The sequence below is a fragment of the Eurosta solidaginis genome, chromosome 1, assembly GCF_040869045.1.
Source record: "Eurosta solidaginis isolate ZX-2024a chromosome 1, ASM4086904v1, whole genome shotgun sequence".
In the NCBI taxonomy this organism is placed as follows: domain Eukaryota; kingdom Metazoa; phylum Arthropoda; class Insecta; order Diptera; family Tephritidae; genus Eurosta; species Eurosta solidaginis.
The window spans coordinates 56,799,379-56,812,598 of record NC_090319.1 but is presented as its reverse complement, the minus strand read 5'-3'; the positions used below and the strand labels follow the sequence as shown (position 1 = coordinate 56,812,598).

Below are 13,220 nucleotides of genomic sequence, written 5' to 3'. Positions count from 1 at the left end.
TCCGCCTGCTTGTTTATTTGGAAGATGTAGAACTGACCATCCTCGGTGGGCCGAGATACAGTAAGTACCTTCCAATCATGTGTCGGTATGTTCGGATTCTGATTCTGCAGAAGTCGCAGTGTATCCTCCGACTTCATCACGCATGGTATCCATACCTTAACTTTTGGTACCGTAGGGTTTTGCGCTTTATCCACCACCTCAAACCGCGCGTTCGTGTCTTGCCTTTGGAGGTTTGGAACCACTTCCTCCAGCCACCGCAAGCTCGCTATGTTGTCGCACGCTATCATATTCACACCATTATACCATACCCCCGAATCAAAGGTTGGAAAGGGCTTACTTGGTTGTTCCCGCATCATCTTAAGCATTAAGCTAAAAGCTCCCTTTCCACAGATCTCCACCTTTCAGTAGTCATTTGTCCGAAAGGCACAGATGGCATGATATGAAACTTCTCGCTCTCTGAGAGCGCGTGAAAATGTGCATTTTTTATAATATTGGCCATAGATACCATCATACTCAAAATCAAATTTGGGCATTTCAGAATAACTTTGGGGTATTTTACATGGTAAAGGTTTAATTTATAATTTTCACTGAAAACTTACTCAAGATTGTCAAATGGGATATCAAAAAACTCGAATTTTTGTCAGGATTACAAATCCGAAGAAAAAATAACTATTTTTCAGCCGTGGAAAATTTATCAGTGACAACACCTTTCATCGAAGGGCTGCACACGAAACGGGTTTTGATAGCAGCTTTCGATTGGAGAAAAAGTCAGCTTCTTAGTCTTCGCATTGATGTAAATGGATGCATAAAGGCCAGGTTTTTGTGGAGCGTTGCAACATTCCACTTTTGACAGCTGAGATAAATTGTAGGTATTCGTATAGGTTAACGCAACATGTATAATTAACAGCCTTTTGCGGACGACAACGCAGATACTTCATCAAGTGATCTAATTTCGTAATTTCTTATAAATTTTTTGCGTTTTTTATTGTATGTGGATATACATATGTATGTACATAACCATTTTGGTCGCATCAAAGTGAAAAAGGGGCTAGCCGTTCATTGTTATCTTATGGCGGTGCCAGCGCAACAAAGCAAAGCAACGCAATCGAAATATATTATTTCATATTTTTTCACTTATCTACCACAAAATATTTCTACAAAACTGCCTTTTTTATAAATTTTAATAAGTTTTTATCACCTTACTTGCTGATTTTTTGAAAATAATGAAACCGACCGGATTTCTTGGAGTTTTTGTTTTTTGGTTAGTTTAGGCAACTCTATAGCCATCTGATGTTCAAGACCCATTCTTGGAAACGAACGAACTTTTGTTTACAATCGAATGAACTTCAAGACCCATTCCTGGAAACGAATTGAGAGAGAATAAAAGTTTCGTATCATGTCATCAGTGCCGAAAGGACTGCTACGATCATCCAGCGCCACAGTCAGTGACTGCTTTGCCACATCACTCATCTTCTCGGGAAAAGCAGGCGTCTTAGTGTTATCTCCCTTTGGCACCTCCGAGAAAGCCGGAGTGTTAGCGTTAACTCCCTTTAGCGCCTCCGAGAAAGCCGGAGTTTTAGCGTTATCTCCCTTTAGCTTATCTCCTACTTCCGTAATTGGAACTTCTCTCTTACTCGCAGCTTTCGAGGTAGTTGCTACCTCGCTATTGGAGCCCATCTGTCTTACAGCTTTGGGCCTACTTGTCTTGTCTATGCGACTACCCTGCCTCGCGGCTCTAGGATTGGGTTCTTTCTGCCTCTTGTAAGCAGGCTTGTCGCCTTCCGCCGAACGTTGCCTCTTCATTCTGCCATTCGACGCTTCTTCCTCCGCGTACCGGTTGCAGAACCGAGGGTTTCTCGCAGCGAACCTTTTGAACTGCCTTCGACCTACTTCTACCGCTTCATGGGCCCATTCCAAGCGCTCGATCTCCACTTCTGTTGGGTCGACCACTGCTCCCAAGCGTTGTACAATTCTTAGTGCTGAACGGTACTGCGAGAGAGCTCTTTTACTTCCTCTGCTCCGTACCCTTCTCCACTCTTCTACAGTGCTTCTCCAACACGGAGTTCATTGAATCAGCACTACTCTCGCTCCCCGAGTCCGACGCATCGCTTAATTCGTATTTGTCGTCCCTGGAATGCGACTCAGTTCTCTTTACATCGTCCTTATTGAAATCAGGTAATGAGTCGTTCATCTTGGTCGTACGACCACCTGCCCGACAAGGCGGGCTCAGCGGTCCAGTAATATATACGGGGAAAGAACCGTTCGCCACAGCAGCGCCCCTTACTGTGGTAAGGACATTAATACTTCCCGAGGTGGCCCGGTATAATGTAATGTAATGTATTTATTTATTACGGCTTTCCTAAGCCAACTCTAATCTATTTTACATGTTTATAATTGTCTTCTGGAATATGCAATCTGGAATAGTTACATCTATGTCCTACCTTGGAGTACTATGGATGGGAGACTTCCAGATCATGCGAACAAAGCGTTGTGCTTGTGTAGTATGTAGGGATTTTACGCATGTTAGTAAAGCGCGAAGGCAACATCTGCACGGCGATGCACTGAGTTAATCGAGTGATGCGTTTCAGTATGTGCTTCTGCAACCTTTTTTGTATGCGTACAAGAGCTTGGAAGTCTTGGCGCTACATAGCAGTATAGTTTCGCTGCACTTCTATCGATGCTATGGAAGCCCCCTGTCCAGCACTAAATTGGTAGTGTTCTGCAATAATTGTACAATTTTTGTTTAAATTTATTGGAATGACATGATTTAATATCATTCGGTAGTTCATTATAGAATTTAAGACATTTATAATACAGATTACATTTGTCTGCTTCAGTTTTATAAGCCGGCAGATTAAAATCATTTTTGTTACGAGTATTTATAGAGTGCATATCTTTTACATATTTTATATCAGTCCTCAAATACGCAGGCAAAGTTCCTTCTATTATGTTTTTAATAAATTTTATGGTATGGAAAGGCTCGGTTCGAATACAGCCGAATTTATCCCCTGGCTGCAAATCGTCCAATAAGCACGGTCCGCATAACACCCTGGATTAGGGGGTTGGCAGTTCTTGGTCACCGACATCCCGCCGCCCTCCTATGAGGCCAAACAGCGTAGATGTCAGTCCTAAACAGCTCCGCCTCATAGTAGGGCGCTATGGAGTTCGGCTAAGCCCTCACACCAACGACAAGGTGCCTACCCTAGTGAGGAACCGATTTCGAGTACTTGATCCAAATATTTAGCCGTAGTGAAGTTCACTTTTCGAGCGTATTTTTTACTGTCTTGTACTGTCTTAACTTCTCAATATGAATCATTTGGTTTCTATTATGCACTTACCTTATCTCGTTACTGCTTTGAAAGGGTGAACTCCCGAATGTAGGCCTATTCATGGGGTTAGCAGTATATTATATTCCACTTCTGAATTACTGCTGAGTTATCACATCATTTTAATTCGGATTGTAAAAACATTTGCGGTCTACGGTTATTGTTTGTTCTATAAATAAATTATTGATGAACAACACTTCAATTTATATAAAAGCATAACTTGAATTTCATATATTATATTACCCTTGAGAATTACGTAATTTTGTATGAAGGGTATTCAGTGGCTACGTTGGCTAGGATAGGCTCGGAATTCTTATGGGAACCCGCATATGGAAGCAAAAGACAATGGCGGCCCGCTTCCCTCTGGAATTTAGTTCCCTTGGTGTTAGCAAACGGCGCCAGTTAGCTGACCGAAGAAGCAACTGGCGCGAGCTGTTGACCGACCAAAAAATTTAACGATAAAGGGACAAACAAGGAAATAAGTACATTCATATAATTAGAATTTATTAAAAAATATTTTATTTATATATATAAAGCCACGATAAAAATGGCATTGATAAAAATAGTTTATATCAATAATTGACACAATTGCTATATATTTTTAATGGTATGAAATCTATCATTTAAAAGTGTATGCAAAAAGTACCTTCAAGTATCACAGTTAAATTTTGTGCAGTTAATACAACAAAACCAGAGTAGTCTTTGTTAAGTAAGATTTAAGTGTTAACTAATCATCATTGTCGTCGCCTGAGGATTCATAAAGTAAATTCTTGATATATTTCAATTCGTTACGGTCACTGTTTAAGGCCTCTTGTTCTTCTTCGAGTATTTCTTCTAAGCAGAACCTAAAAGATTTCGAAAACAAAAATTTATTTAGATAAGTAAAAGTTTTTGTTTAAATTTCATTTGTTGTATTAGTAAAACTTACTCAATATTTTCATCCTGTTTCTCTTCGAATGCCTTCTCCTTTTGCTTCAATATATTCCTTTGCAGGGTGTGTAATTGCTTCGCAGATTTCGACCATTGCGCCTTATAGAAGTCTTTGGCCTTTTCTATATCTGAAAAACATTTAGTTTGCTTGTGCTGAAATGAGTCATTGCTTAAAAATCGAAAATTAATTCAAAATAGTATTAATATTATAGCTAACCAAATCCGCCAGCATGCCCTGTAATTGTTCAGCCGAGAAATGTGTCTTCTCCATTGCCGCCAACTGCTTTTCCAATTGCTCAATACGCATTTTCATTTCTACCTTTTCCTCCGATTCCAAATCATTTGCTTCAGCTGCTTGGTTCTGCTGTTGTGCTTGTTCGAGTTCACGTTCAGCACTTTCTGCTGCACGTTGTTGTATTTCATGTTTGAGACGCTGCATTTCATCGTCCAATTGTTGAAATTTTTGCGCATAACTTTTTTCAATATCTTGCTTCACAGTTTGCACAATACTTATAGTTTCTTGATGTTTTAATGCATTGGCGCTCAATTCAGCATGGGCTATTTCCAATTTTGCATTTAATTTCTCGCATGCAGCTAGCTTTGCCTCAAGTCTACCTTGCAAAATAGCGCGTTGCTGTTCCCATTGTTTATCCAATTCAGCCAAATAACCAACCTCTTTTTGCTCTAAGCCTTGTATGAAATGTTCCATTTGCTGAGCCTTCCATTCTTCCAATTCTTGCACGATTTTCATAGTCATTTCTTCAGGATCTTGTTCAATTGGATCGGTATTGACCGCAACGCTGCGTGTTAAAAGTTTACTCGTCTGGCTGGATGTAGTGCTCGATTTTGCTCTAGCTTGCAAATTATTTAAAATGCTGTCTTGGGACTGAGTCAGTTTTTCATAGTTTTCGTCCATTGTCATTTTACTTAATCGATGTGTCAGCGAGTCTTTGCTACCATCTTTGACTTTTAAAAAGTCTTCAGATGATTTACCAAATAATTCACTATTTTCTCCGAGCACACGGCCGATTATGACAGCGTCTGCTTGCATTTTCATATAATTGTGTTCATAGATTTCAAAATTACTATAGTTGCGGCTACTCACTTGTCCAGGATCGTATGGGGCACGCTTTTGTTGTATAGTTTTAGGAAAGTCCAAATTTCTAAAACACTCCGTAATATCAACAGTACCTTTATTATCAATTTTATATGATGTATATGCCTCACTCATTGGGACATAGTCATATGTAGATCTTTTGGAGAAGCTCGTTACTAGTTGCATGGAAAATAAATAATCCACCGAGGGCTTTGCGACACGAGGACTCAATGGTTTACATAATCGATCGATACAAAAACTGCCAGTTTTACTAAAATTTTTATTTGTGTTGAAAAACGTATCTTCCGGCAAAAGTTTTGAGAAGTCTATTCTATAACTTGCTAAAATTTAGAAGAAACCATAATTAAAATAAAATTTAATTTTTTATAAATTTAAATTTGTTCAGAAACGAAACCTCATAGTAAAATTACAAAAATATTGCTCTGTAAATATGTACATATATACATATATGCATTGAGCTTGACTTTGAAAAAATCTCGCCTAATTTGGATATGAGTATTGAGTTCAGTACAAATTGGTTAACTATGTATGGTGAGATTGTACTGGCCGGTCCGTGAGGAACTCACATAGGCGGAATGAATTCATAGTGTTACCAGCAGTTGGTGCAACGATCATGCTAAAAAATTAGAAACCAGGAACTATGTTATAAAATAAATGCTTCGTCTGCAAATACTAGAGGCTTTCTAAGCCCTATGATACTCGCTGCTTTCAGATCTGATAGCTGTGTTACTCTAAAAGCTGGAGTCTTAGCCTGGCTAGCACAGGGCACAAGCACGAGACGTTGTTGTTGTTGTTGTAGCAATGCTCGCCCCACCTAATAGCCGCGACCGATCACAAATTGTCATCAATATCCTCTAACGGGAGTCCAAGGAAACTTGCCGTTTCAACAGGGGTGGACCATAAGGAAAGGGGTGTTAGAGGCGTTGGTTCCACATTACAATTGAAGAGATGGTTGGTGTCATGTGGGGACACATTGCAAGCGGGGCATACATTTTGTATGTCGGGGTTGATTCTGGATAGGTAAGAGTTTAACCTGTTACAGTATCCAGAACGAAGTTGAGCAAGAGTGACACGCGTTTCCCTGGGGAGTATGCGTTCCTCTTCCGCAAGTTTTGGATAATTTTCGTTAAGTACTGGATTCACCGGGCAATTCCCGGCATAAAGGTCCGACGCTTGTTTATGGAGTTCACCAAGGACCTGCTTGTGTTTTTTCACTTCATACGGCTGGGTTCTCAGGTGCCGTATTTCCTCAAAATGCTTACGGAGATGACTCCTTAAGCCCCTAGGCGGTGCTGGTTCATCAATCAGATGTCTGTTGGGATGCGCAGGTTTCTGGGTATTCAACAGGAACTGTTTGGTCAGCATCTCATTTCTCTCCCTGATGGGGAGTATTCTCGCCTCATTATGCAGATGGAGTTCTGGGGACATAAGAAGACAGCCCGTGGCGATTCTGAGAGCAGTATTTTGGCAGGCCTGTAGTTTCTTCCAGTGGGTGATTTTTAGGCTTGGCGACCATATGGGTGACGCGTAGCACGTAATCGGCTGGCTAATTGCTTTGTGTGTAGTCATGAGCGTTTCTTTATCTTTTCCCCAAGTACTGCCAGCGAGGGATTTGAGGATTTTGTTACGGCTCTGAATTCTCGGAACAATTGCGGCTGCGTGCTCACCATAATGTAGATCCCGATCAAACGTCACACCCAAGATTTTTGGGTGTCGGACAGTCGGTAGCGTAGTGCCATCGACGTGGATGTTCAAAATGGTCGACATTTGGGGCGTCCATGTTGTAAATAAGGTCGCGGAAGATTTAGTCGGTGATAATGCCAGGTTTCGCGAGGCGAAAAAACTGGAGAGATCAGGGCGGTAGCCGTTTATTTTATTGCATAGCGCATCGATCTTTGGGCCTGGGCCTGTGGCCATTATTGTGCAGTCATCGGCGTAGGAAACGATTGTGAGTCCTTCCGGTGGTGAAGGTAGCTTAGATATGTAGAAATTAAACAAAAGTGGGGATAGGACACCACCCTGTGGCACCCCCTGCTTAATTCTCCTTGGTTTTGATGTTTCGTTTCTAAATTGCACCGATGCCTGCCGACCACCCAGATAATTTGCGGTCCACCTTTTAAGACATGGAGGAAGGGTAGACCCTTCCAGGTCCTGCAGTAACGACCCATGGTTGACCGTATCAAAAGCTTTTGATAGGTCTAGCGCTACGAGTACTGTTCTATGGTGGGGGTATTGATCTAAGCCGCAATTTATCTGGGTGCTAATGGCATTCAGCGCGGTGGTAGTGCTATGGAGTTTTCTGAATCTATGCTGATGAGGGGCTAGCTGCAAATTTGCTTGGAAATAAGGGAGCAAAATGGCTTCAAGCGTCTTTGCCACTGGCGATAGGAGAGATATCGGACGATACGACTCACCTATGTTAGCTGGTTTCCCAGGCTTTAGTAGCGGGACCACCTTGGCCATTTTCCATTTCTCAGGTATGACAAAGGTGGAAAGAGACAGATTGAAGACATGCGCTAAATATTTGAACCCCTCTTTCCCTAGGTTTTTAAGCATCGGCATGGCTATGCCATCTGGGCCCACTGCTTTGGATGGTTTAGCACGACCAGTGGCGTCCTCAACCTCTTTAGCGGTGATGGTGATTGATGACGCGCTGAATTTGTGTTTATGTGCGCGTCTATTGGCTCTCCGTCTATCTTTGTAGACCGTAGGATGCATTATATATTGTCGGCAGAAAGCGCTCGCGCATTTTTTCGCGTCCGACAGCACTTTGTCGCCAAAGGCGATGGAAACTTTGTCTTTGTGCTTAGTCGGATTCGATAGGGACTTTACGGTGGACCAAAGTTTACCCACACCGGTAGAGAGGTTACAACCTCTTAGGTGCTCCTCCCATTTCGCCCGCTTGTGTTCATCTACAAGCAATCTGATGCGTTGGTTTATATCCCTTATTTGGGGGTCGCCTGGGTCAAGCTGGCTTATAAGGTCACGTTCTCTCGCTAAGTTTGCGGCCTCCGCCGGGAAGTGGGGCCGGATTTCGGGAATTCTCCCGGCGGTAATGAAATGTGACCTTACGGAAGGCACGCTCCCCTTGGCGGGCATCAGTCGGGATAGGGAGGGCAGCTAGGCGGCTGTCTGTAAAGGATTTATATTCTTCCAACTTTCCTTTTTTGAAGTTTATGAAAGTGCGTTTTTCAGTGACGATGAAGTAGACGTGCTTTGACAAGGTGTTATTTAAAGTCACGTGACGCCAGAAGGCAGTGCTCTGTCAGAATGCTCATCATGATCCTACAGCCCCCTTTTTTCAATGATAAGAGTAACTTTGTTAGTATAAGCTTGTAAGACCTGCACATGATCTTCGAGGTTTTGCAGCCCCGCGCTTGGTTCCACGCCTTTTCTGCTGGGTCGATTATGTGCAGCTGTCGCCTTATTTAAATCTCGCACAATCTGATTAAAACCTCTACGGTACAAGCTTCGCGGAATGCGCCCCGTTTAGCTAGCTCATCCGCTTTTTCATTTCTATCTACTCCCATATGTCCATGTAACCAATATAGATGCATATTTCTCCCTACCACGATTCTTTCCAGGGATTGCTAACACTCGTAATACTATTTTAGATTTTGTGCTACTTGGCTGCCAATGTAAAAATTGACGCGACTGCAGACAACAACATTAACTGCAGTAAGGTATTTTCTTAAACTGTTTCTACTGCTTTAGTCACGGCTACTACTTCCGCCTGAAAAACACTACTGTAATCTGGCAGCTTGTAGTATACCGCATACCCTACTCCTTCCATTACTTTGGAACTATCGGTTATTGTTGGTGCGATAAAGACAAAATCTTTGAGGGAGTGTTATCGATGTTGATGGTCCTCTGTTGTTGTTTATCGTTAATACAACATCATGGTCCTTTGCCGGATATAGATCCGGCACGTTCCGCTAACAAGCACCATCAAGACACAACCCGACCATCTCAGGAACGGTCATATTGAACCATCTAGATATCCCGCCCCACCCCCCAGTTCGATGAGAAAGGAGGAGCTGTATTTTGCGCTACACAACCCCTTGAATAATTTGGATATTTTAGTCGCCTCTTATGACATGCATGCAAGCTTCGGGTATATTCTTTGCCCCTAACCCGCTGGGGAATGGAGCCATCGATGTACACGTGTATCGCCTCTTCTGTTATTTCAGTGTATTGGCGCCAACCTTGTTGTTGTTGTTGTGTTAACAGTGTTTAAATGGTAGTATTCCAACCTTCCATCTCTATTGTGGCGGGTGGCAAGCAATTTCCTCCGTTTTGACGTTTTGATTGCCTCATTTCCTGGTATAACCGTGTATGTGTTGATGTTAATACATGCTATCAACTATCTGCTCCGAAATTTAGTCTTATTATTTGCCAAATCCCGTATAGTGAATACTAAAATTACATCCTTTAAAATTTTGGAGAAGAAGGGGGGTCATGACGGTTCAACGTATTTGTATTTGTATTTATTAGGCAATTCATCCCAGCACAACAATTTGGCAAAAATTATTTTACAGTGCTAGTCGGTAAAAGGCATAAAATAGGACCAATTTAAACTTGAAACTTAAAGCTAATGAATATGGCTAAGAAAAGGTTACAATAAATAATATATTTAATAAATAGTAAATAAATAAATAAACGAATGATAGAGTACATTTGCTTAGAAGAAATCAGTATTTTAATTGTGTAGGTTATTATAGAAACTTGTTAATTCTTTATTGAAGAGCAGAGCATTGCTTATAAGCCTAAGTCTAGAAGGGAGCGAGTTCCAAAGACGTATTGGAAGTAATGAAGAACTGGCGATCAGATATTAGCATACGATGTCTGAAGTGGGTAAGGAGAACAGATCTAGACGACTGCAGAAGATTTAGCCTCCGATACAGATAGTCAGGTTCCTTCATATATATTAATTTATGTAGCGTAGTGAGCGTTTTAAGTTTAATAAGGTTATCGAAATGTTTAGCAACCTGTAAGCATGATGAGAGACGTGGTCAAGTCTTTCCAACCCATAGACGTATCTAGCAATGTTGTTATAAACAACATTAAGTTTCCTATTACATACATAGTCACAATTGGAGTAAACCTCACAACCATAAAGGAGCGTAGGTATTAAGTACGCTTTTGCTATTAGTAGACGAATATGTAACGGAGTAAAATATTGTGTAAGCCAGAGTGTACGAAGCATCCCATACACTTTTCCCACTGTGCGGAAGATGTGATCTTTCCATGTCAAGGTTTTGTTAAAAACTACACCTAGATTTTTTGCCGTGTCAACGTATTCTATAATAGTGTTGTCTAAAATTAAATTTTCCATTCCACTTTTATCTAGTGACCTTCTATGAATGACTATACATTTCGACTTCTTAGGGTTAAGACATAAGCCGTTCATAGAAGCCCACGTACCAATTTGACACAAATCGTAATTTAAGTTATTAATACATGAACTGGTACGATCACTAGGACAGCACATATACAATTGTACATCGTCAGCATAAATGTGAATATTACAATACTTGAGAACACCAGGCAAATCGTTTATATACAAAACAAATAACAGGGGACCAAGGATTGAACCTTGTGGGACTCCTCTTAAAACACTGACGAAGTCAGACTTTCTGCTACCAACACTTACTGCCTGAGTTCGGTCAGCCAAATACGATCTGATTAGGGCTGTTACACAGTTGGAGAAATTAAATATGTTGTCCAGCTTCTTGCAGAGAACGGTGTGGTCGACCGAGTCAAACGCTTTTGAATGGTCGAGAAGTCAGGAAAGCAGTAAAATTTTTGTCAACTTGTTCTCGAATATCCTCTATCACCGATAGGAGCGCCGTTTTACAGCTACGATTTGACCTGAATCCAGACTGGGAATCTGCGAGAAGATTATTCTGCACATAAGTATTTATCTGGCAGTGCAAAATTCGTTCGACGACCTTGGAAAGGAAAGGCAGAATAGCTATAGGTCTATAGGTCGTAATCATATAAAATCGTTCCTGACTGGGATTATTGGGCTGTACCTCCATGGTGCGTGTAACCACCTACAAGATTTATAGAAAATGTCGACTGCTTAGAGTGGAAAGTTGCCGAGTTTTTTAGTTATAACTTGGATCCGTTTTTGTTAGAAGTTTCGTCATTATAAAAAAATTATTTATTATATTTTTTTTACTTACCTACAATAGTACCATTTAGAGACAAAGTTATAGGTACATAAAATATTCGTTGAAAATAAGTACGCAAACTCTTCAATGATGACTTAAAACTGAGGAATATCTTTTCGTTAATGGTATAGCTATCAGATGGATTCAAAATCATTTCAAGTTGCGAAGCGCTACCAAGAAAATCATAATGAAATACAAAGTTACTAGTTACATGGCTGTAACTCTTTTCTGGCTCCAATAGTTTTTTCAGGTTTTTCAAATGTTTGAAAGTTAAAGCTACATTGAAGATATCACAGTCAACATCAGGGTTATTGCCCACTTGTATAAGACCGACTTGTTCGAGAAGCTGTACGTACACGTTGTTTTGCGATTGCAACATAAGAGATGTCTCAGAATTCTTTGGCGACAGTGCCCCATTTATGATGCCCTTTTTCTATGGAAAGATATAGGCGTTGAAATGAATTAAAGCTATATGCAGACAATTACCTTTCCTAGGAATGCTTCAAATTGTCCATTTTCAATGAGATTCTTCTTAACAATCACCAACATCAAATAGATTTCTGGCTTATTTTGGCGCCACTCTGAACTTAGCACATTTAGTTTATGCCAGTGCAACTTTAGCTAAATAAAGAACTTTTTTTTCAGATCAGAAAAGCATTCAGATAGTATAACATACTTGCACATTCTTCAACGCAGCTACAACTGGCACACCTCTTATGGGAAGTAAAAGTGAGCCGATTCCACGCCGAGGTGAGTTATCTGACCGACCACCTTTGATAAATATTTCAAGTTTTACTGGCCGATTATCAGTTTTCATTCTACACAATCGAAAAATTTACATATCCATTTCTGATGAATTACAATACAATACCTACCGCTTAATATCGCATAATTCACACTCCCAAATACAATTGCTATTAAAGATTGTTACTGTCTCTGTACAGTGACCCTCTACTTCGAATTTTACACCGTTTAAAGTGGCAGTGAGAATAACCTTATCTTTGTGTCGTTCAGTGAAGTCTCCTACTCCATCGCGACGATGTAGTCCAATACCTTTAAAAAATTGATGTTCAATAGTTATTCTTGGAACACTTTCACTTTTGGTTTACCTTCGACTAGATGCAAAAATATGCAGTAAGTGTTGTCTGCGGTTTCGGAAGCGTCGCTTTCAGATGCCGAATATGCTGTGTTGCTCATGGCATACACTTGCTATATTTTTCTATACAAATTATTTCTATATATTATAAAAAATATAATCAGTTGTTTTATAAAATTATATGATAAAGGAAGTTAAGTAACGAAGTTTTCGAATTTTCTCAATTGGCAGTGGCAAAATGGAATGAGTTAATTCTTCTTCTTTTTTTTAAGCATTCACAATTGTCGCAAATGTTCAGTGATGTAAAACGAAGATAGGGTTTATTTTTTAAACCAAGTATCAGAGAACAAGTCGAAGTCGCCGTGGTATGATGGTAGCGAGCTCCGCCTACCACACCGAAGATGCTGGGCTCACGCCACGTGCAGAGCGATATCAAGATTTTAGAAACAAGTTTTTTCAATGAGAAGAAAATTTTTCTAAGCGGCTTCGCCCCTAGACAGCGCATGCACTCGGCGTGTATTTCTGCCATGAAAAGCTCTCAGTGAAAACTCCATTGCAGACGCCGTTCTGAGTCG

At 40.6% G+C, this 13,220-nt stretch overlaps 1 protein-coding gene across 2 annotated transcripts; it reads right to left on the bottom strand.

The window, feature by feature from the left end:
* Positions 1-3,828: 3,828 nt before the first annotated feature.
* rha lies at positions 3,829-12,909 on the bottom strand. Of its 2 annotated transcripts, XM_067791490.1 has the most exons (8): positions 12,659-12,909; positions 12,425-12,602; positions 12,226-12,367; positions 12,036-12,170; positions 11,562-11,982; positions 4,474-5,693; positions 4,255-4,409; positions 3,829-4,171 (listed from the first exon to the last, which is right to left on the bottom strand). In XM_067791490.1, the coding sequence occupies exons 1-8, from the start codon at positions 12,744-12,746 to the stop codon at positions 4,054-4,056; spliced, it is 2,457 nt and encodes an 818-aa protein (XP_067647591.1). In that variant the 5' UTR covers positions 12,747-12,909; the 3' UTR covers positions 3,829-4,053. The 2 variants fall into 2 exon arrangements, with proteins under 2 accessions (XP_067647591.1, XP_067647600.1); XM_067791499.1 differs by lacking the exons at positions 12,425-12,602; positions 12,659-12,909 and having other exon boundaries at positions 12,036-12,182; positions 12,226-12,359.
* Between the last annotated feature and the right edge of the window lie 311 nt (positions 12,910-13,220).